The 24,323-nt window shown below is 41.8% G+C and overlaps 1 protein-coding gene across 1 annotated transcript; it reads left to right on the top strand.

The window, feature by feature from the left end:
- Positions 1-888: 888 nt before the first annotated feature.
- Positions 889-23,345, top strand: angpt2b (angiopoietin 2b). The gene is made up of 9 exons (XM_031726215.2): positions 889-1,797; positions 8,441-8,596; positions 9,269-9,390; positions 11,290-11,522; positions 11,765-11,889; positions 15,078-15,179; positions 18,877-19,043; positions 21,998-22,128; positions 22,396-23,345. Exons 1-9 carry the CDS (start codon positions 1,480-1,482, stop codon positions 22,554-22,556), a joined length of 1,515 nt encoding a protein of 504 aa, XP_031582075.1. The 5' UTR covers positions 889-1,479; the 3' UTR covers positions 22,557-23,345.
- The last annotated feature ends 978 nt before the right edge of the window (positions 23,346-24,323 follow it).

The following is a 24,323-nucleotide window of genomic DNA, read 5'->3' as shown; positions in this document are numbered from 1 at the left end:
AGGTTTCTTCCTGTTAAAAGAGAGTTTTTCCTTCCCACTCTTGCCAGAGTGCTTGTTCATATGGGGTGAGGGTTTTCTTTGTTTTCTCTGTATTATTGTAAGAACTTAACCTTACAGTATAAAGTGTCTTGAGGCACTATACAGAGTGAGCAGAGCATCGCTTTTGCTTCAAGGTGGACCAAAAATCTTGTTCCACGACCTCACTGAATTTTTCCCACACCCGCACTTCTCTTGGGCTGCCGCTACCTGTCAGCTGTCTCAGGAGTCCCACAGGCTAACCAAGCCCGATAGAACTCCTTAGATCGATGGATCTCTTCATCTCCCGTGTCCTCCATCTGGTTCAGGGATTACCACCATGGCAGGTAGCAACCACCTTGAAGCTGCAACTCCATCAACTCCACCTTCATGTTTCATTTAGATTGTAAATAATCTAAATGAAAGACTGAGCAAATATCAGTTTAGCCAAAAACCGAAGGCAAAGCAGTCATCGTACTGCAGGGTTTGAAAACACCAAACTAGTTTTGATCTGTACTTTAACATAACAAACGTGATTCCTAATCAAACAGATGAGAATTTGACACACTCGGTCTTTTGTATAGTTTCAGGTAAACATGTTCTTTACCAAATAATAATTGGCATGCCAGTAAAACGGTGTTAAATTAAAAAGACACAGGAAGTGGAGAGAAGGAAAGAGAGAATGGGAAGGAGCAAAAAGTTTTCAAAGAGAGTTCCTAGTTGTTTGGCTCTTGTGGTGAGCTGTGTGTAACTTTTGCAGCTTCCTCTTCTAACCCCCCCCCTGCAAACAGGAGTAGCGCAAGAGGGAGGGAGAAAGTAAAAGAGGGAAGGGTGGTTGACTGATTATGTGCTCAAGAGGTGTGTGTGGTGAGGTACACGGCTCTCCCTCTCTCTCTCTTTACTGCTTTAAGAGCTTTACTGCTTCAGCCAACATCCTGAAGCAGGCCTCTCTTCACTTCTCTCCCCTCTCTCATCCAGACCAATGTATGGACTCCAGAAGCTTGAGTAGACGGCAGTGAGGAAAGCAACTTTTCAAAAGAGAGATAAACGGTGGGAGGGAAGTCTGCTGTTGGCTTCCTGGGCTGAGCTGCATGTGCTGGCTGGCCGGGTGTTGGAGTTACAATAGGAAACAATTGCCTTTTTTCCTGTGTGTGTGTGTTTTTGTATCCACCCCTCACAAAGAACAGCTGGACTACGAACTGGACTGGAGAAAGACTTCTGGATGCAGCAGCAAAGCGGAGGATCAGCCAAAAGAGGACAAGTGAAAGTGATAAAACAGAGGCTGGAGCAGCAGGAGTTGGACTGAGAATACAGGAAGAAGACAGAGGCAGAGCATTCAGGGACAGAAAAATATAGAAAGGGCAAAAGGAGAAATTGACCTCACTCCCTTGCCAGTTCTCCCAGGTGTGGTGGAACCTTCTTCCGTCTCTCTTCTCCCATCCCTTTACCTCTCTTGACCCTGACATGGGCCGCCTGCTGGCCCTGACCTTCGCCTACCTGGCCTACCTGGTGGCCATCGCGATTGCCTCAGAGCGCCAGCAGCACCGTGTGCAGCACGGCCCCTGCAGCTACACTTTCATCCTCCCTGAGGTGGAACACTGCCATCCCTTAAAGGACTTCCAGGTCACAAATATCCTGCAGAGGGACTCCCCACCTGAGGCCGAGCCCGATACAAGCCAAACCAAGCAGAGCAAGGCCCAAAAGGAGAGGCCTTCCTGGCAAGAGAGGAAGCTGCAGAGTCTGGAGAGTGCCATGGAGAATAACACTCAGTGGCTGCAGAAGGTAAGGTTTCTGAACTGTTGACTAAGCCGACCACTTCCTCCTGTCACACCGTGTTCTTCTTGTCCTTTTTTGTAATGTCGCTTTCAGCTCGCAGATCTTCAAACAAAATGTTGTAGAAGTCCACAGAGTGCTCCATCCGATAACATCTGTTGACAGGCCCTCATTATTGATAAGTTCACTGCTTAGCTGGGATTTCCTGGATGCTTGCTGTATGGATATCTGGCTCCATGACAATACCTAGTGTATGAGTGTGTGTCTGAATTTATGACCACTGGGATGTCAGAACTCCCTGTTTCATGCAAGTGGAAGAAGAATGGATGAAAAAAAAGTTTTATAATATCATGCCAAATATGCCTCACATGGTTAAACCTTCTAAATGAGTGTTTTCGCCCCCACGGGCAACAAGTACACAAAACCTCTACTCTTGACTCATGTTTTAGTGGATTTATGAGCCAAAGTCAACTCAAATGCTCTCTGTACCAAACCCAGTGTACATAAAAACAGTATCATCTTTGCTCAGTGAGATGGTGTTGGACACATTTTGGCATTTGTCCTCATTGGATTGTTAGCCTTTGTAGCTCCAGTTGACTCAGATTATGATTGAGTGAAATTAAATGATGTAATGTAAAATGGCTTCACAGTGGAGTTTCCATTCCTAAGGTCATCTGGGCAGGGAATCAGTGTTGGGCCATTGTTTTGGACAGAGTGACTGAGTGAGTGACTGACAGGTCACCCCTCTCCACCCATCTGTCTATTCTCGTCTCCATCTCCGCCAGAATATTTATGGTACGTGCTAACCCTCAGTTTGATTATAAGCATTTGTGTTGGGTGTTTAGACTGGCCGACTGAGTGCAAACTCATATCTGAGGATTTGAAAATGCGGTTTTGTGAATGCCAAAATGTTTCCTCCGCTCCTGTCACTTCACCCTTCCCACCATATATACTCATTTTTAATTCTTTCCTTTCCCTCCTGACAATTCGTTTCCATCCAACTTTGTCATTTCTATCCGCACCTCTGATGTGATGAATGTGTCTCATCGATCATGAGATCTCAAAACCTTCTCCCATCCTGCTGACGTTCACCTGAAACAGAATAGAAACACACACATGAAAGCACACACTGATATCCCCCTGTGTATTCGCTCTGTGTGATACTCCATCTATGAACTGGAGTCACGCCTTCCATAGGAAGCATCTCGTGGGGTCATATTATTAATGTATATGTGTGTGTTTGAAAGATGGAAAAAGGCACAAAAACACTTTGTCCTCATGCGTATCATATATTATTCCTGCCTACAGTTTACAAAGCTCGAGTTGAACTGTAGAATTTAAATCTTCACATGCTGCTCTCATCTTGGACTCATCTTGGCCTCTAACTTTCCACTTTCTCCACCAGAGATGTGATATAAGCGGCTATAAACAAGAAGCAGTAAAACAATCCCACAACATGTACAGAAAAGCCTCTGCTGACACACATCGTGCTCTGTTGCCAACATCCTCCACATAACGTCTGGAATGAAACTAAAAGATCCAACATTTCAACAAGTAACCCCCAGCAGACTAAACTGATGCATAAATGATCAAACTGTAGCTGGGATTTCAACAAAAACACAGCATTACCCTAGAGAGGCTTTTCTTTTCAATTGCACAAGGGTATGCTGAACTTTGACCCCAGATGGCAAAGCTTTTTCAGCACCTTGTGAGGCTCATTAAGCTTATCTGCATACTGCAGGTTTTGGAGGAACGTGGTGGTTTGAATCTGGAAGAGCTTCAGGCACATGTATGAGTGTGTGTCGGTGTTTCTGTGAAACCTACGATCTCCCTCAAAGCTCCCCTGGGATGCTACGACCCTTACTGTGAGCTTTCTACCAAAACCCTATGAAAGAAAACACACACCCACGCATACAGATTTAGGAGCACACACACACACACACACACACACTAATCCACTATGTTCCACAGAGTAAACTCTGAGTGGAAGTGGAGTCCAACAGGACTGTATTAATGCTCCAGATTCCTCCTGGTGTTTCCAAGAAGAAACTGGTGTTTGTTTTCTTTTGGAACAACCCCCAACATCACCCCCCCCATCTTGTCCCTTTTGCCCTCTGCTGCCCTGAGGGCTTGGCTGCTTTTGTTAGTGAGTTTCAGAGGCTGTGGTTATTATGCTAATGCAGAAATATTGCACAGATCAAGGTAGCTAGCTGACCACTGGTGACCTGATATTTTGGCTGCTCAATATTTCATTAAGCCAAAGTATTTCTACCACATTACTTACATCATTCGATCGGGCTCCATTAACTTTCATAGACTTACACACATTTTTCCTTCTTAAGTGGTCTGATTCTGACTGCTGAATTATTAAATCTTAAGTGCTCATCTCAATTACAAAGAGACACTTTCACTTATGCTGCAGTTTTGTTTAGTTTAGTTTTTTTTTTCTTTACCACAGTCTGTGGGTGTCTTGGCAGTCCTCACAGCAATAAATAAAGTGACACTGAGACAAGAATAAAATTCTGCCCTCATGCTACTGGCTGTGTTGGTGCTTTGAGCTAAATTGTAATGTCAGGACCCCAGCTGTCTGATTTATCCAGTAATAGATCCAGACACTGCAGTCAAAACTACAAAGGTTAGTGTTGTCGTGGTGTTAAAGGAAAATTCAGGGTATCTCCGAAGTTACTGGGATGCATTTTTGGACTTTCTAAAAATATACCTATCCCTAAAAAAATATTGCATTAACTAACATTTGGTAGCATGCTTCTGTTCTGGGTACCAGAGACATCATTAGAAAAACATACATACAAGTATAAGATGGAGAGATGAGCATCACCCTGCAGCAGATAATAATGCAGATATCAGTGACAACAGATACACCACCGGTTAAGCCAAACACAGGATGAAGGGTGGAGCTGAGGTAGAGGTGGGTTGCAAAGTGGCTTGGAGATGTCCCGCAGCTGGAGATAAACAGATCTGCTGGGACTACAGTTGAACTAATGCTGTTCAACATTGCTGCCAGTCTATCTATTAACTACCGAGATGTGAATAACATGATGAAAAATCAAAAAGTCTGGATTCCTCTGGTGGATGTGTTTGCTTTTTCCTGGCGGAGTGGTGAAATAACTTACTCCCAACCCCAGGTGAAAAACAAAATCAGCAGCCACATTGATGTCTATTCTTTGTTGTTACCCTGTTCAACCTACAGAACATGGTGTCAACCAGGGGCAAATCTTTTAACAGATGTTGCTACTGTGAAAACAGGTCACAGTGTGAAATGCATCTAGAGTTTTTGTACACTGCACAGCTTAAACAGACTCTCTGTCTCTTCCATTGCATAGAGGTGCTGGCAGAAAAAAATCTGCATGATTAAAGAGCAAGTCACAAAAGTTTCACACAGAAGTTTCTGTTAACCTTTTAAGGTTGAGAATAGATTTCTAGATTTCTGCTTTTGCACTGATATGCCCGTCAAATCACTATTTCCATTCTCACAGTCGTACCCATCCTGTTGTGCCTCCGTCTATCATCGTCATTTGCCAAAACAACGTGCAGACATGTTTCCCCTCCCTTCTGCAATTGTAACCAAGAACAAATGTGTCCATTTGCTCAGTAATTAAGATATCAGGGAAGTCCTATGATTTTCTCAGCACCGATCCCTTCTTTCCTTCTTATACACAATAAAACAGAATTATGTTACATCCCAAAAGCAATTTATCTGGCTGCATAGTGCAGCGAGCAACAGAGCAGCAATTAATGCATTTGGCAGAAGGGGGATGGAGTACATCAAGACTTCTGAATTGAACTCTGAAAGAAAGGATGTAATAGGAACACTTTGGACAGGCAGGCCGATAGCAGCCCTGAATGCACAAGGCTGATTATGATGCAGGGATCTTTGGTTCTTCTTTGGAGCCTGCTTTAATCCGCTTGGTAATCTCTTCATAACCTTCATTATGAAGGGATTTTTCTTCTTTCTTTTTTCCCCCTGCTGTCTCAGTTGTCCTAAAGTAGTAAAATATGAGGGAAGGATTTACAGAGAAAGATTGAAGGGAGACACTTTAAAAGAATGGGAAAGTTCAAGAGACAAAGAGAAAGATTACTAGCAAGCAAACAGAGTGCAGATTCATCTCTATTATCCCACTTGAATTAGTATTTTTTAAACTTAATAAAAAGAAAATGAATTATAATGACCCCATTCCTCCACAAAATTTTTTAGGCGAAGAAACAAACAAGCAAACAAATAAACCACCAAACAAACAATCGTCTGGTTTTGAATTCCCTTCGATTTTTGTGGATAGCCACTCATTAGCTGGATAATTTTGAGTGCTTTCTCCTTAGAGACTTAATTTTCCACTTGTGTGGTTTAATGAGTACAGTCTGATCTTTTCTCCCCAGAAAAATCATAAATATTAATGTTCTCGAGTTCGATATTCTACTTTTCTTTATTGCAAAAGGCACAGGCCATTGCCCGTTAAACGTCAAACAAAACTGTATCATTCACAGTAGAAAAAGTGAAATTGGACTTCCCGATGCCGTTTTCTCAAACAGACCACATTAATAAGAAAATCTATTTATTGGAACAAGATGGATGTCATCCTATTTTTACTCCCGGTGTAACATATGATGGGTTTTAGCCAATGCTTCTTTCTCGGTGCTTGTGATTGATTACAGAGTTTAGGTGACTATCCCTGAAGTCCTGCTCATGAATATCTTGATGTCAAACTCCCAGTATATGCTTTCGCTTCTCTTTCTGCATACCCACTGAAATGCCTATATATTCCATCATTTTATGAATGTTAGGTGATTGGCCTCAGGTAAACCTGTAGATGGATGGATAGATGAGTGGAAATACACTGCAAATGCCCCGGGGATACTAAATTCTGTGACTCCATCACAGTGTCTGAAAAGATTGAGGTAAAAAAAAAAAGGGCACATGACTTCAAGGTTCAGTCTTTCATACTGCGTCAATGTCCTACTGAATACATAAAGCACATTGCCTGCTAAAATCAAGCAGCAATCCCTTGGGGCTAAAAAATTACTTGTCAAAAAAACTGCAGTTCCCCTAGTGGCCATTTGAGGCCAGCATCAAAAAGTAAGTCAGTAAGCCCTCATAGACTTTTGTGTTAAAATGCTCAACTTTAGCCATTAAAATAACCTTTTACAGCCTGACAGTAAATACAGAGCTCATCTGAACACAGATCCTGCCCCAGGGCCGTGCAGCTATCTATTTCCTTATGCGGCTGATCATTATCTCTCTACTCTTAATAACACTAAGAAGTGAAAGATTTCTTCCAAATCCACAAAGTCATCCACTAGTATCCTGCACTCCTCCTCCTGCTCATCACTTAATGACTTAGAGTTGTACTGAAAGTCTGAGGTGCACAAGATGAACAGGAATGGATACAGCACCCTGTGAGGCACCAGTGCTGCACACAACCAAATCAGACGGAGCCCAATCTCTGTTACTGTGTCCTACCTGTCAGGTTGTCAGTAAGCCATGAGATGGTAGGCATGTTCATTGATATTTCCTGGAGCCTCTCCATCGGTAGCAGTGGATGAATAGTATGAAATACACTTGAGAAATCAAGGGAATACTATCTAGATGGGAGTAAGCCAAGTATGTGGATGATTGTGTCTAGATTTGTTCTGTATGTAACTATGGAAGGCCAAGAGAAGTTATCCCATGCATTTTCAGTAGGACCAAAACTAGTCTCTCCAGTACTTCTGTTGCATATAATGTGAGGGCAACTGGTCGATAGTCTTTAAGCTCTGATAATGTTGACTTCTCTGGTACAGGAACCAGACAGGATGTTTGCTATCTTCTCCTGCTTCGTAAATGTGACTCAGGATCACAGACACAAGGCAAGCACCAGGAGGAGGATAAGAGTCTTAGTCAAGTAGGGGGTGGAAGGGGAAGAAGAGGAGAAAGGAAAAAAAATCAGTAAAAGTAGTGAGTGAGTGTGCATGGAGGACTGTGAACTAAACCTGCAAACAAGGTAAACAGGTTTACCTCATTTGCCCTCTCCAGGTTGCTCACTGGTTGTCTGTCTGTCACCTTAAACCCAGTGATTTGTTTTTCATTCTTCTCATTCTGCTCAACTTTAACCTCCAGCTTCCTCCTGTAGGAATCCTTGCATTTCCTCAGCTTCACTCTGAGGTCCCTCTGAACTCTCCTCTGTTCCTTCCCGTCCCCACGTCTGAAGTCTTTCTTTTTGTTATTCAGGAGCTCTTTCAGGCTACTAGTGATCTGAGAATTATGGTTCACAACTGCATGGATTGGATTTTTGTAAGGCCTACATTAAGTGTTGTGACTACTTTGATTGATCGATGTGCCGCACACACAGCTTCCAATGCTATTTACTGGCCACAGCTGCCTACAAAGGCAGCTGTAGCTGGTAGTTGACTACTGTCTGAGATTCTTCACCTCTGCTATTTCCAATCACTTTGCTCACAGCTTAGCACTCGACTCCCTCTGGTCTAAATATGGTGGTTCTAACTCCATAAAATCAAAATGGTAATACTGAGGCTTCACAATTTCCACAAACTAATGGGTGACTTCATGGTGGCCACCTCCATCCTTCATATGCAGTGCATGGATAAAATCTGATTATTACCAACACAGAATGAGAAAATAATCAGCCTGTTCTCCCCACAGCTGGAGAACTTCATCAACGAGAATGTGCGCTCCGGGGTGGAGGAAATAAAGAGAACTGCGGTACACACCCAGACAGCTGCCATGCTCGAGATGGGAACCAACCTCCTCAGCCAATCAGCAGAGCAGACTCGTAAACTGACAGATGTTGAGACCCAGGTAAGCCTATCAGCGAAGACCGGAGCGAACCTATTTGCAGCCAGTCCAAATGAAAAACTGTGGGGGCCACACCCGTGCAAAAACAAATGATGTCACATGGGAACCGCTCGGTGAACAGCTAATTAAATGTAAATCAGATGTAACCTGCTGAGGAGCCATGCCCAAAGGTGGCGGGAAATGCTTTAAAACAGCTGGTATTTGGTCCTGTAGGCTCTTGATTGACACAGTGAGTCGAGCTTTACATCTGACAACAAGCCAATTAAAACACAAAGCTTGGTAGCACAACACAGATGTGTCTTCAATCATGCCATAGATTTTGTTATTACAGACCAGGCTGTTTTTGGTCCCATTGCTTTCTTTCTCTCTTATCAAAGCTGATATAAAATTTGCAACCTGTGCAAATAATCCGAGCAGCTTTGTTCAAGTTTTTGTTTTAACCGTGACTTCAAAACATGTCACAGGTGCACATGAGATCATCCTTGCTTAAGTTTTGATTATAAGATCAAAGAAAGCAATTTCACGAGCTTTGTGATGGACAGTTTATCCCCAAGGGTCCTTTTCATGAATTCCCGGTGAGCACCCTTTATTTTTCCACTCCACATCTCTCACCGTTCTCATTCAATCTTCTTTAATGTGTGTGTTTTTTTTTCTTGCTTTCTTATCAATCTATAGGTGTTAAACCAGACAAGCCGCCTGGAGATTCAGCTACTTGAGTACTCACTCTTCACTAACCGGTTGGAGAAACATATACTTCTGCAGACTCAAGAGATCTCTCGCCTCAGTGATAAAAACAGGTGAGAACACACACACACTTCTCAAAAGACATTTGAGCACATTTTAGAGCACTTGAAAATGCTTCATCAGTAAAACCCTCCCTAGAACTGTACGTACGATAATGTGTTTTTCTTTGAGTTTTAAAACATCTGTCTGTAAGATTTGGTTCATGCTATTTTCCTCATCAGTTTTCCCTTTGCTAATGAAATAAGATGAAACATAAAAAAGCAAATACTCCTTTGAAAAAGAATGCTTTCTCAGGAAAAGGCCACTTCACAGGTCTTTTGAAAGGGAGACTATAAAAGCCCTGCAGAGATTAATGCACTGTATATGCACATGCATAAACTGGCCCTTCCTATACCGCAACTGCAAAGAAATATGTTGAATGAGCTCATCAATTGTGAACTAGAGGGCAATTAGACATAATGCGCATTGTATAAGCGTGTGTGTGTGTTTGTGTGTGTTTGCTAGTGAATGGGCAGTGCAGTTAGGAGGGGTTTCCCTTTCTTCTCTCTAGGAACACAGGGTCAAGTAAAGGCCAGGAGGTTAAGGGCTGGGCTCTGGGTGGATTGAAAGGGAGCCAGTTTTCTTTCTTTCTTTCTATCCGCTTGTTTATCATTCCATCCATCTCTACCAAGTGTGACCAACAGAGAACACAGTCCTCCAGCGCTCTAGCACCTGTTACACATCTGGCCCCGCTCGACCCCCCGTTCTGCCCTTTGGCCCTCCTCTTTCAAGATGGTGACGCGGATCGGACGTGTAGATAAATGAATCCATCTTGACAAGGGTAAACTCCATGACAGGGTGCATGAAATTAGAAATGTAATAGCAGATTTGCGGAGAGGCAGCTGTGGAATGAAAGGAAAATAAGGGCTCCGCTGGTTGGAGGAGGCTACTGCTGCTGAGCCTTAAAGGCATGGGGCCAGTTTTTGAACTGCTGCCAAGCTAAGAAGGGGCAGAGAGACATGTTTGTTTTCACAGGCATTACATGTGAAATAGCATTGGCAGGAAGTAGAGCACACTGCAGCAAGACTAATACCAGTGTATATTTTATAATAATAATAGTAAATAGCAGAATATCATAACCAGAACAGTATAATTGCCCAGGTCGCACAAGAAATGTTCCGTCAACTTACACAATCATTGAAACATTGCTGTGCTGCCTTTATGCCATGCTTTGCACTGTGATTGAAGCAAAGCGCCCATAATGGAGAACAATTTCTTATTGAGTGTTTTCCCACAAAGCAAAAAAATAAAATGGAAGTGGGTGAAAAGAAAAAAAAAGTGGTTTCGATTGATCCAGCTTTCTTTCCCGGCCACATACTGAGCTGCTGCCTAAAGTGGGAGATTGAAGATCCATCTGCGTGTTCACGGAGCTCAGAAGTAGCTTGTTCAATCTAGGTGGCTGGATTGTTTCAATAAATAACTGCTGCAGAGTCATTAGTCAAAGCCATAAAGATCAAGCTGCAGGGATTTATGGTGCTCATTTGGACGTGGGGGTGTGCCACTTGTGTGGTGCGCGCGCGCACACACACACACACACACACACACACAATCAGGTTGTTACCTCATTGCTATGATCGAGCAGCTTAGCATGCAGGGCCATCTGTGAGTGCTGCTGTGGTACAGGTGTTTATATGATGTTAGCCCAATGAGACTGTGGAGCTGATGTCTATTAGTCATCCTCGTATAAATGTGCAAGTTTGTGCAGTCTCCACTGTGAAAGGTAAATGCTGAATGGATGGATTCTGCACCCCCCACCCCCCCACGCTTTTAATCTTCAGCCTCCAAACAATCCAATATGCATTTAACAATGGTGTTAGTGCTGCTTCAGATGTATTTTTTATTTTATTTTTTTCTCTTTTTGAGAATGCTCTATAAAGTAGAAAAATTAACTTTCTCTTTCTTTGCTTTGACAGTTTTCTGGAACAAAGGCTCTTAGCCTTGGAGGGTCGGTATGGGAGGGAGCTAAAAGGTCTGCAGAGCGAGAAGCAGCAGTTACAAGAGCTTCTCGAGAGGCAGAGCCAACTGGTCGGTCAGCTTCAGCGCGAACTGGGCAGCTCTTCTCTTAACAGCACCTTACTACAGAGACAGCAGGCCATGCTCACAGATACTGTGCAACGGCTGCTCGCTGTGGCCAGTCACTGCAATGGTAAGGCTTAGTGAGTTTACTGTGCAAATGGCACCATAAATATCAATTTCTAAACAAATATAGCCAAAAGCAGCTTGTAATTAACATCTGAGACATGCTATATATGTACATGCTTACACTGCAGACACCACAGGCTTAAAGCAGAATGTAAAGCTGCGAGAGAACTCACATATGGGGTTGGGATTTGTGTGCAAAACCCGTAAGGTTGCCATCTGTAAACACATGTTTGCATGTTTCTTCAGAAATCTCCAATATGCCCAAGGAGGAGCCGCTTAGTTTCAGGGACTGTGCAGAGATCCTGCGATCTGGAGTGAAAGAAAGTGGAATATATAGCATACGCCTCCACAACTCCACACAGACTGTCAAGGTAGTAAGACTTTAAAGGCCACTGGCCTTTTCTTGCAAATATCACCTAACCGACTCTGACATGAAACTTTCTTTTGGTCTGTTTGTCTCACACAGTTTAACACTAGAGTTATTTTAACTTGGATTAATTTTACAGTTTTTTCCCCCAACCCAGAGTCATTATTTTGAGCCACGATAAATACAGCGAGAAAAAAACAAAACTAGTCTGATGTCATAGTAATATTCTAGGGATTTGGTGCAGAGGTGATGGAGATGTCATGCTGTGTTACAGAGAGCTAAAATAATAAGCAACAGGAGCATTAAGCCCTGCAGGCTTTATGGCGAGTGAGCGTGCACTGCGGAATGCAAAGTCAGAAAAGCCTAAGAGGTACCTCTACTGATCTCAAGTAACTAGCCCTTGGTAAGTCAACCATGACATCCACCAGCAGGCTATTCGTATTCTGAGTCACATCGAGCATTCTGGGGATCTTAACTCTCAAAGCCTTACAGGGCAAAAAAGACAGGCTGAAGCAGTTTTGTGTTATTCATTATTTTCAGTCTAGTTAGCTGTTGGCACCAACTCCTACTGCCTCTGCCCCCCTCCTCCACCCCCTGTTCTTCCTCTTTATTTCCTGTGGGCAAGGCAGCCAGGTGTTAGGCACTGGTGCCATGTGTTTCCTGCCAACTGGGGCCAGTGTACATTTCCACTGATACAAGTTAGTACTCGTGAAATCATTGCTGCTTTCAATCTACGCCATCTAATTCAAGTTGCAATGTGGCTGGCAAGCTGGGTGGCTGCATAAAAGTGGGGCAGATACAAATTGCCCTATTTTCAAAGCAGAAAGCCAGCTTTCTCTACCGGACTACAGACCAAAGGAATACAAGAATACGTGTTTAATGCATAAACTGGATATATGAGGCAGATCTAGCGGGCCATCCATCAGGCTCTGTGAATGATGATAATGATTACAAAACCACATAGTTAAGGGTCTGTTTTTTTCTTCTTTTCTTCTTTTTTTTGTGTCTCTTTTCTGTATATTTTTGAGAACTCCATTTGTAGAAAGTCCCTTTATCACATTGACCATAAAGTCATTATTATTTTTATTCTTGAAAATCCTAATGACCCTTGAGCTTCCAGCGCTTTATTGTAATGGATTTGGCCCTGGCATGACTTTCTTGGCCAATAACAAGTCTGTTTGGAGTATTAAATATGAATCTGGTCTAAATCAGAGTAACAACCACATTTGGGAAATGACTTAAATTGAGAATTCTATTTCAAGACCCTGTTTTTGTATTCGGTGTGATGCCTTTAAGGTCAGAACATTGGCCTAATGTGCCAGAGGATAATCACACAACACTGCTGGTCTGCTGTGTATTTCAGGGTAAATGAAATTCTGGGAACATTCTGAACACTTTAATTTCTTACTAAAAAAAATTAACCTGCATTGTGGATGCTCATATGCCATGACCGGTTCTCCCTCAACTGATCTGCCCCTCTCTGAGCCTGGTTCTTTTGGAGCTTTCTTCCTGTTAAAAGGGAGTTTTTCCTTCCCACTGTCACCAAGTGCTTGCTCAAAGAGTTGCCTGATTGCTGGGGCTCTCTGAGTCTTCATGACATACAGCACATTGTGGCCACTCGTGTTGTAACTTGGTGCTATATAAATAAAATTGAATTGAAGTGAAAATCTGTAGAGGATGGTTCATGACAGATCAGCGAGGTTTGGTTGGTTGAAGACATTCAAGCAACTATTGGTTGTATCCACATTCTAGAGTGCAAGATTGTTTCTGACACACAACTGTCGCTGACAATATTTATAATTTGAGGAGACAACATTTTATAGATATTCAAACATAGTGCCAAAGAACACTAGTCCAACACTGCCTTGAGGTATAATGAATACAAGTGTTCAATTAAAATGAATCACTGAAGTATCTAATCTTACCACCCATGGGAGAAATTCATTTAGCACACCTGAAGGAGGCTGGAAGAGGTCCAATTAAATACCTCAGATATCTAAAGTAAGTCCCTGGACAAGTTTAGATTTCAAGATCTGTCACGAGACAAACAAGTAAAATGAATTCGTATTAGTTTGTCCAAACATCCATGGAAAAACCTGCAGCCAAGTAAGAAAGAAAGCAAACCGTGTAACCAGAAACGCCTCCTCCTCAGCTGCTACACAAGGGATAAGAGAACATGGTGAGGTGAAGTTTTTTCTTTCCCACCTGGGTCGTATCATTGTGACAACCTTAGACGCAGAGTTCCCCTGTATTCCCGAGGTTTCCGAGGCATGCTTTAAATAACAGAGAGGCTGTGGTGTGTTTTATTTCTTCATGTCAATTCTTCACTTAGTGTAGACAGCTTTGGTTCCTTAAGAAGTGACATTTTCAGATTAATCCCTCTTTAAGGATACTCAGGAAAGATTAGACGTCAGTCTCAGATGGTTTAAAATGGGAAAAATGGGGAATAATACTCAATGTCTGACATATGTTCATCATTTGTATCAATATAGTACTGATACCTCATAGACTATTAAGATGTTTTAGAACTTTTTTTTCATTTTTGAATATAAAATAAATACTTTTGTATGTCATTAAATTAAATACTTATTTGCAAAGTAAATCTGCTGCAGGACTACTCGCATTTTAGACTCTTTTAGTTGATTGTTTTGAATTTACAGCATCACACTTCTTTCTTTTCATTCAGTCTTACTGCCATTTGAAAAAAAAATTCTCCAATGGATCTGCTCTGCACCAACTTAATGCCAACCAACAATCAGTGACAAGCTGGTTAACAAAGCCAAGCGTTTAGCTGATAAAAAGCGAGAGAGCTCTCACAGCAGCTGGTGGGGAATACAGGATCGACATTCACCAGGTGGCTTGAAGCAGGAGTCCAAATGAATGCTTTGCCTCTTCCGAATAGAGAACAATCACTGTGGCAAATACTCTATGTTCTGTATCAGCTGCTGTTGCGCTGATGTTTCTTTAGTTGGATAAGAAAGTATCGACGCACGCACAAACCTGAAGGCGACTTGATGTGGTAGTTCTTGGACTACCATGAACTACCTCTTAAAGAACTACCATTTATAGTTGAGCATAACAGGTCTTCTTTAAAGACTATGGAACAGCTTTTGCACAGCACTTCAAATGTACTTCTTTTAGCCACTCACCCCTAAGGAATAATAGCTTGTTTTAGCTGTTTTCTATTTGCAGGTGTTTTGTGATATGAAGACCAGAGGCGGGGGTTGGACGGTGATTCAGCATAGAAGAAACGGCTCAGTCGACTTCCATCGCGGGTGGAGGGATTACAAAACGGTGGGTTCCCCAGCCAGATGGCAGGGTCACTTTTAAGCTCAGGTCTTATGGTATCAGTATTGCAGGACTGGACAGGAGGTTTCAATAACTTTCCACGGGTGCTTTGACACAGAGAGGTGAGGGAAAGCAGTTCGCCTGTGATCCCGGGTGACCCGTGCTTGTTGTATTTGGCCGCCCTTATGTTCTCCACAGCCCCCCCATGTTATTGCACCTGCTCTCACTCCCTGTCCCAGCCATACTCCCACACATCCACATAAACAAAAGTGCACAAACACACACACACTCACATGTCACGCAGCACTATTATTTGCATCCATCCTCAGATTCCCCAAAGCCTTCCTGTGCAGGGATATAAGTGTGTTGATGAAAGAAACCGAATTTTCAAATGCAAAGACCACCCTAAAACAAACTGGACACAATACAATTGCGCTTGAGAGACTGTGAAGTTGCTCCAGCGCTTTGGCTGGGAATCGAGCATGTTTTAGCAAATTTGGCTTTCATTTTGCTTGGAATTTAAATAATGCTCTTTTTTTTCTCAATCCATTTACAAAGTGTTCTCAATGGAAACAATATTCTGTTTGCGCAACAAAAAAAGCCAGCGCTTGCAAACCTTTTACAGACAAAACAAATTTGGGATTTTTGACTGAATGGAGGAGCAATTTGTCTTTCACCTGTGCCAAGAAATCAATTGCCACAGCTCGGTTTGGAAATTAAATGCATAGCGGAGTGTGACTGCAAACAGAGAGAGAGGGAGAAAGAGTGGAACAAAAAAAAAGCCTTAAAAACTCTTTGAAGGACAATATTTTTCCAAGTGGATGATAAATATTTGGCTCCAGCTGTGGCGTGGGAGCACAGGGGCCCCTGTAGATGCCAGATAACGTATGAACCATAATGCTTCACTTGCCCTGGTCCACACATAGTATTCTCAAAGAGGTTGTCTCAGAGGTCATCAAATTTTGCACCCAGACCTGCTGGAAAGATAATAAATGTTCCACAGCTCTTTATTTGAGAAAAAACAGCAAAAAAGCAAGTCTGACAGGGAAACAAGGTGACTTATATTCAAGACATAAACAAGGAGAGACATATCAGCACCGTCAAAAATGCTATTATGCTGTTATGCTACTCCTTTGTGTAAATCAAACAATTTTACATGCTGAGAACAAACCCTCACAAACATTTTTACTGATGCTGTGGGGATTATTTTGGAGGTTTTTTAAAGCCAGTACTGTAGCATAACCCAGTCAGTTATGTAGCACCACAAAAGTGAGACCGATGTGTCACAAAAGGACGGGATGTGCCGAGCGCTGACCCTGGGAATCATTGGACCTGGCCGAGTCGCACCGAGCTGTTTTCACCTCCTCAAAACAGTCCTTGGTGTTCCACCCGATGCTAGGAACATCCCAGAATAGCTTTTTTTGTATGTTTTTTCTTTTTTGCAAAGAGCACATGAGGAGGGCAGCAAGTCAGACACAGGAACTGCACTGAACATTGAACAGTGGTGAATAAAAAAGAAATTACCTGTGCAGACCAAATGCCTCACTTCTGAAGCGCTCCCATTTTGGGCTGAAGCCCAACAGGAGATGGCTCAGAATCGCATGGCAGATGTAACACGACAGACCCACGCCCGGTGTTTTCTCGTGGTGACACACAGATGGTATCTGACAAAACTGGGCTTTTCTGCAAGCCATTTCATTCCCCCATATTTAGCAGTTTGTGCTCAGTTACAGACTATTATTTGTATTATTGCTTCTTAGCACTATCGCTCACTATTTCCTTACTTTTTGTTTAATCCTCTTTACTCCTTGTGGAATATAGGACTTGGACAGTTTGTCTCCACATCACATCCTGTGCTCTCTGAAAGTTATTTTGGCGATTGGGTCGGCAGCTTTCGGTTTATCCATGAGAGATTGCCTCCATATCTGCTTGGGTTATCCTCTTCTTTGCTTTCTTTGTGGTTTCCAGTCGACCAACGACCCACCTGGACTTCCACAGGATACAGGGCTTAATTGTGCCACTGAGGATTTAAGGAAAAGGCAATTCTTATTTAGAAAAGTGAAATAACTGACTAAAGTTTATACAGTACAGTGAATACTAAAATTACTGTAACCATCAGATTTAAAATAATGTTTGTAATGAGCAATGTCGCCTTGATGTTTCCTGAGGTCACTTGATGTTTCAGCATCAGCAGCAACCCTTTTGATTTGGTAGTACTACCCGAATCTTCACTGGACAGACTGGCCGTGTTAGACTGCCTATGAAGCTCTTGCAGTGCACCTCCGTATCCTCACATGTCTTCAAGCCTATGCAAAAGGACTTTAATGAATACGCTGTGTGTTTCCTCTGTTGTAATTCTTCAGGAAACTCTGCTAAGGATAGTGAGTTCCAGCACAAACAGGGAAACAGGGTCCTCTAGAAACTGTATTTGTTTCCTTTACTGACTCTTAGCTGCATGTTAGTGGCCATGCAGAGAAGACCTGCAGCTGTTTCTGGTTGTGGTAGGTGCTTCTCTTCAGCTTTAACAATGATTATGTCAGTAGTTATGTCAGTGGCTATTAAGCTAACTATTTATTTGTTAGGATTTTTTCCCACTGTGTGTTTAAGCTGAGTCAGTTTTCTGGCCTGTTTTCTTGATTCATGTCTGTTTATATCAGTTTGGGTCTTTGTAGACCGAGTTTGTTTGTATTTTTTGGTTTTTTTTTCTTTGGTTTAAGCGGTTAATGTGCTGTCTTACTTTATGATCAAGCCTAAATCTGTTTATTTTAACTTCGTTTATGGGCACAAACATTATTATTTGACTTTTTGTATGATGGTTTTCTTGTTCTTCGTGCCTGACCGGCTGGCTCTCTCACATTACACCAGTAAAATAATGAGAGAAGAAATGGCTGCTAAGCCTATAAATGCACAGAGATCTCAGTGTGAGGTAGCTGGTATCAGTCTGCATTATTTATGAATTCCAGCTATTATTCACTTTTTGCCATTGCTAACTGTTGCATAACTTCTACATTGTACAGTTCTGGGAAATGAAGTGCAGTTAGCTAATGCTAAATTGTTAATGCTATAGAGAGCAGGGCTGATTCTTATATATCGCTTTCCAACTGTACTTGAGCACTTAAAGCACTTTATATCTGTCTCATTCACACACACAGACACACACACATCACCTGTACCTTAGTTCTTTTTATCTATCATTGACACACTTCCATAATGAACACATCAGGAGAAAGTCAGGGTTTAGTATCAAGTATCATTTGGCATGTAGACTGGGAAGCAGCCAGGGATCGAACTACCAACCAGTGTTATATTTTAGGCATTGGAGTGTGTTTGTGTGTGAAGGTTTTGTATAATTTATTGCTCTTTATCAATATTGTCCAGGTCTAAAGTTCAAACAAACAGCCTACAAACTCACAAAGCCAACTGTTATTTTAATTTGTATTTTACATTTGCTTGTGGAGATTTTGTGCTTTGGGATTTTGAAGTAAATTAACATGTCAGCTGACCGGTCTTTAGCTTTGGGAGTTGAGTATTTCACTTCCTTTATTCAGTCTTATCCCATCAGAATGATATGTTTCACTTCTTAAATTGAGGTCCATTTTCATATTAACTCTGAACATACTTGGCAGGCTGCTGGTAAAAGCATCCCCCCTTGTTAGGATATTTTCTTTTTTCTATTGTGTCTTTTTCTTTGTGTCTAATCCAGGGTTTTGGAGAGCCGTCTGGGGAACACTGGCTGGGGAATGATATCATCCACAAGCTGACCAGCTCCCAGGATTACAGTCTGCATGTCCAGCTAAGAGACAGAGAGGGGAATGAAGCCTATTCGCATTATGACCACTTCTACATAGACGGAGAGGAGAAAAACTACAGGTAACCAAAGAGCATGAACTGTAACTTGTGTTGTTCTAGCTTGCAGCAATGCTTTTTTTTTGTCTTATTGAATGACTTGGTAATTAGTACATGATGGGGCAAGACTTGACAACATGCCCACTTAAAACACCCACACTCTGATCCAGAATTTAATTATTTCTTTTTCCCACTTTCTCAGAAACATGACATGAATAGGACCTTAATGAAGGTGTTTTATTTCAGAAGTCAGTGTAAGTGCTATATTAAGAGCCGTCTGTTGTGAATGCTATAATGGCAGTACAGTGACACCTCTTCAGCTGTCACCTTTGATGCGGACGCGGGACTCTCGGATTAGAAGCCATTATCAACGGTTAAAATTCGTCTCTAAGTTTTCATTTTTAGGCTTTTTTTTATCTGCAACAGCTGAAGTGGAGGCAGCAGTTGGACTGTTTTTGTTTTAAAAGAATGTCATTCAAAATGATGAGCTAAGTGGAGGGCAAGCAGGCACTTTTAGTTTGCCTCTGTTTTTCTTTTCCCATCAATGCACCTGCTGTTGCCCCCTGAAAATCCCCAAAGGGAGCCTCATCCACTAGAGTATAACAGGAACACTAAGCAATACCTGCTCGCAGCCAGAAACTGACAACTCACACAAAGCCCTTTGGTAACCCAGCAATCACTAACAAGATTATGTGTGTGTGTGTGTGTGTGTGGTGGTAGTGGTGGTGGTGGTGGTGGGGGGGGCTCGAGGTGGGGTGAGGTGCGGGAATGCCAAAGCCATGTAGCTTCTAAAACAGACAGAAATGTAATATAAAGCGACGCAGTGAGGTTAGATTAGATAGAAATTCACAGGAATTTGCCCTTGTTTGGGGAACGTTTATGGAGATTGATGCTCTGACAGATGACAAATCATAATCACATGTGGAGGTATGCTTCCAAGATGCCTAATAGTGCAGCAAAATTGCATTTGCCTGAGTTTCATCCCCATAATTAGCGTGATGAAACGCAGCCTTTCAACATTTAGCTGTAGGTTACACTTTGTGAGTTGAAGCACCTGAGTGCATATAACCACGTTCTGTGTAACCAGTTCAATGTGCATTAGATTCAGCTAGCACCCCAAAGAAGCTGGGTTGTTGTTTTTTATTGTAACTCCCCAGCCAGAACTGTGGTGCTATGCAGCTCGTCAGCCAGAGCGGTTCTCATCCTCGGTGCATTCGATGCACTCCCCAGAGCTGCATAAAGGTCTTCACCTAAAACTCAGTAACAAGATTCATACATTAATCATCGATATGACAGACCACCTTTCCCTTCGAGGAAGCCAAGAATAGCTGCACTTATAGCAGGGAAAGTAGTCGACATTCTTTTAGCGTAACTGTATCTCTGTCATTAAGCCATACAATAACAATATAAAAGACAGTCACCTTGAAAAGGGTTAGCCTGTGGTCTGTGGTATTGGTATAATAGCTGAGGGAAAAGACAAAAAAATAAAACACATCTGGAAGTCATGGCTAATGCAAATGTTTTTCGGGGGGTGCTGGAGGAGCTGACACCTTCTGTAGGCCACTCTTTCCAGTAGGCTTGCTGTTACCATTCTGACTAATTTGATTGGTCCTAATTTGCATCACATCACTGAATTAGCATAAAAAACCCATCCCTCATGCATGGCTGAACCTTTCCCCACATCTCTTGAGTGGTCGTGACAGATGGCTGAACCTGGTTCTGCTCTTGAATCAGTTGGGTTCTCTCTGTATGGTTGCACAACTTTACCTCACAATATAAAGTTTAAGATGAGTATTGTTGGGGAACAAAAAAAGTAATTAAATTTAATTGAAATTCTGTTAATGCACTCTGTGCTGTTCTAGCTTTTTTCCTGCCCCCCAGCACCAGCACCATTATCTCCTTCACCCCCCACACACACACACACACCTCGTCTCACGATGTGTTGTCCTGCCCTGTGGTGAACTTACAAATTCAAGAGGAGGATTCTTCACTTAGTCCTCACAGACAGCGTGCCCCAGGCTACAGGGGAGGAGGAGAAGGGGGTCACATAACTCAGGGGAGAGTGTGGCACTAACTAGACAAAATGACAGGGCAGAGGCAAGGCCAAACAGCGAGACTGACCTTGTCTACTCTCTTTAAAGCAGTCCTGACGTGCGCGTGCACACACACACACACACGGATGCGAAATCAGACACAGAAACGCACACACACCCAATTGCTGCTGTATGAAAATAATTGAGTGAATCAATTTAAGTTGGATAGAGATTTCTTACAGGCGCGGCTGCTTCACAAAGCACAGCATGGAAGAAAAATAATGAGAACTTCTTTAGGTTACTTTTTATAGTGATGTTGAAACAACAATGGGGTAACAATAGGAATCCTGGCGGGCGGGTAAGTCGTACTGTACATATGATAAAAAGGCTATGATATTATATTGTGGTATATAACTTTACATATTTCTATTCATCTGTTTCTTTTTTTTATCTTTGTAAAATGATAAATTGACAAATTTTATTTGAATTTAATGATGAGCTCGACAGGCTTTCATCCAAAAATACACTCCCTCTTACAGAGTTTCTTAATAAAAAGAAGGAACGGTGAAAGAGAGGAACATTGGATTGTGCCCTCTTTAGGAAACTGCTATTTGCTCGGTTTACTAAAACCAAATTGTAAAGTCAGATATTGCCAGAAGCTGTGAAGAAGTCCGACAAAGGAAAAGTGAACAGTAAGAAGCCAATGCGTCAACCTCATTCTGTTGGTATCCTGTGGTATTATTGAAATACAGACAAGCCGGGTTAGTAAACACAACTGTGCTGTGTTCAGTTTAGCAGAACACGATTGGATTACTGGGCAATATCCACTCACTGTCATTTGCAGCCTCCAACAAGTTGCCCAACATGGCTTTAAATAATGAATAGGAGCGCCTGCAGCTGAGCTTTTTTGCTGAATTTCTATACTCATTTTTTTCCCCACTCTAGCCTTCATGCCGAGGGCTTCAGCGGCACAGCTGGACGAACCAGCAGCCTCTCCCATGCTGGAAGCCAGTTCAGCACCAAGGACAGAGACAATGACCGCTGCACCTGCAAGTGTGCGCAGCTCGCGTCAGGAGGTAACTTTGCATCAGTCACCTGCTGTCGCTCAACCTACATCATCTCAATCTGTCTCTCCTCATAACCCGTCTTGTAAAAAAAAAAAAAAAAAAAAACGATATCCACTCCCTTGTAAACGTCCTGAAGTGCATTTCATTTCCCCTCTGCGCCAGTATAAAGTTACTGCTGACTTACAGCTGTACATTTGGGTGTTACATTTCATGAGCTTGAATTTAATTAATTCTGACTTTTACCTTGAACTTTTTGCCACACTTCCTCTTCTGCAGGATGGTGGTTTGAAGCTTGCGGTCCGTCCAACCTGAACGGCATATATTACCCTGCCTCCTCCAGCGTGGTTCGCTACAATAGTATTAAGTGGTACTACTGGAAGGGTCCAAATGTGATCGCTACCATGACAACCATGATGGTTCGCCCAGCTAATTTCTGATGATGCTGGCATGTACTTGCCACCAGATTGTGAAGTGAATGTCATCACTGCTAAACAGAAATGAACAATATCCAAGAAAATGTATATTTTTGGGAAGACACTCAAAGAAGGCTTTTGGATGATTTCAGCTTGTGGACATATTGGAGCGGTGCTTTAGCAATAGCCTGGGGACATATATTCAGACTCACCGCAAATGACTGTGAATTCCTGAGTGAGGAAATCCACGAACCGGAACTATTCACAAAGGTACTCGGGCTATATTTTAATAAGGATTGTTCAGCTGTGAGAGGAAGGAGACAGAGTATGAGCTTGGCTACAGACAAAAAAAAAAAGAAAAAAAAAGAAATAACACATCACTTTATGCAGTTTAAAAACCAGTTACTCAACCCCTAATAAATGATGAAACTTTAGAAATGTTATAACAAAACTTACTTTTAAGGATGGATAGAAAGTGAGTACATCAGAGAGACAGCTCAGGTTGAGCAGTTTAGCGATAAAGTTAAAAGAGGCGAGGCTGAGATGGTTTGGACATGTGCAGGGTGGATATATCAAACAAAGGATGTGGAAGAGGGAGCTGCAAGGCAGGAGGAAAAGAGGACGACCACAGAGGATGTTCATGGGCACACAAAAGGAGGACGTGCAGAGGGTTGGTGTGCTAGACATAGGGTGAGATGGAGGTAGATGATCTGCTGTGGCTGAAAGATGAAGCGATGAAAACTTTTGTGTATTTGATGTAAGATAATTTGGTGACACTTTATAATAGCCATCATTAATAAAGGATAAATCAAATTTTGTTTATTTTGTACTTTTTTTACTGCTTAACAATAGAATAATAATGAATCTTATTTACTAATTGATTAATAATTGGTGTGTAAATCAATCAATCAATCTATGAACATTATCTGCACGGCTATTGTAAAGCTGTAAATGACATTTATAAAATCTGTTACACTTGGTTAAGAAGCACTGTGGAATCTATAACAATAACTTGGATGACTAATATAAACTGGTCTTTATATTACTTAGTCTCCTGTGTCCTGTTATCACTGTTTGATATTAGTATCTCTCAGCCTGTCATTAAAATGTAAATATTACTGTTTCCTATGATACCATATATAACACAATATTTAACTTGCAACATGATTATTTTATTACAACACGATAGATAGATAGATAGATAGATAGATAGATAGATAGATAGATAGATAGATAGATAGATAGATAGATAGATAGATAGATAGATAGATAGATAGATAGATAGATAGATAGATAGATAGATAGATAGATAGATAGATAGAAAAGATAAAAAATAAAAAGGAGATCAGAGAAACCAAGAACCCCCCCAAAAATGTCTTAAATGCTTCTGTATTTCATTTCACACTGACTACTTTGTCAACTTGGATTTGGTGTTTGTGATATCTGTAATGTGCGCAGAGCGTCAGATAACCTATTCTTCAAAGTTTTGCCATTGTTCATAAAACAACGCCATAAAGAACAGCAATAATATCAGCCTCTGCCTTCTGCGGTATCTTCAGGCTTTTCAGAATAAAATATCCCTGCTTCTTTCAACGACCATATTTTATAACGTTTATTTGTGAGAGATTTAGCTGATAAATGTACATCATACTCTTTCACCGCTGTGATTTGCTTTGAAAAATGAAACATTTGAAATAACATCTCTAAACAAAGCTGTAAATTAAATTTGGACTTTGCCCAAATAGTAAAAACATGTACAATTTTATACAGTTCTTTGGTGCCTACAACCCA

This window comes from Oreochromis aureus, linkage group 22 (genome assembly GCF_013358895.1).
Source record: "Oreochromis aureus strain Israel breed Guangdong linkage group 22, ZZ_aureus, whole genome shotgun sequence".
Lineage (NCBI taxonomy): Eukaryota > Metazoa > Chordata > Actinopteri > Cichliformes > Cichlidae > Oreochromis > Oreochromis aureus.
This window is presented reverse-complemented; position numbering and strand designations above follow the sequence as displayed.

Bases quoted from the DNA above. Each gene is read 5' to 3' on its own strand.
- angpt2b (XM_031726215.2), top strand. From the start codon at position 1,480: ATGGGCCGCCTGCTGGCCCTGACCTTCGCCTACCTGGCCTACCTGGTG. The intron at 8,597-9,268 runs GTAAGCCTATCA...ATCAATCTATAG, and splicing joins TGACAGATGTTGAGACCCAG to GTGTTAAACCAGACAAGCCG. The intron at 15,180-18,876 runs GTGGGTTCCCCA...TGTCTAATCCAG, and splicing joins GGTGGAGGGATTACAAAACG to GGTTTTGGAGAGCCGTCTGG.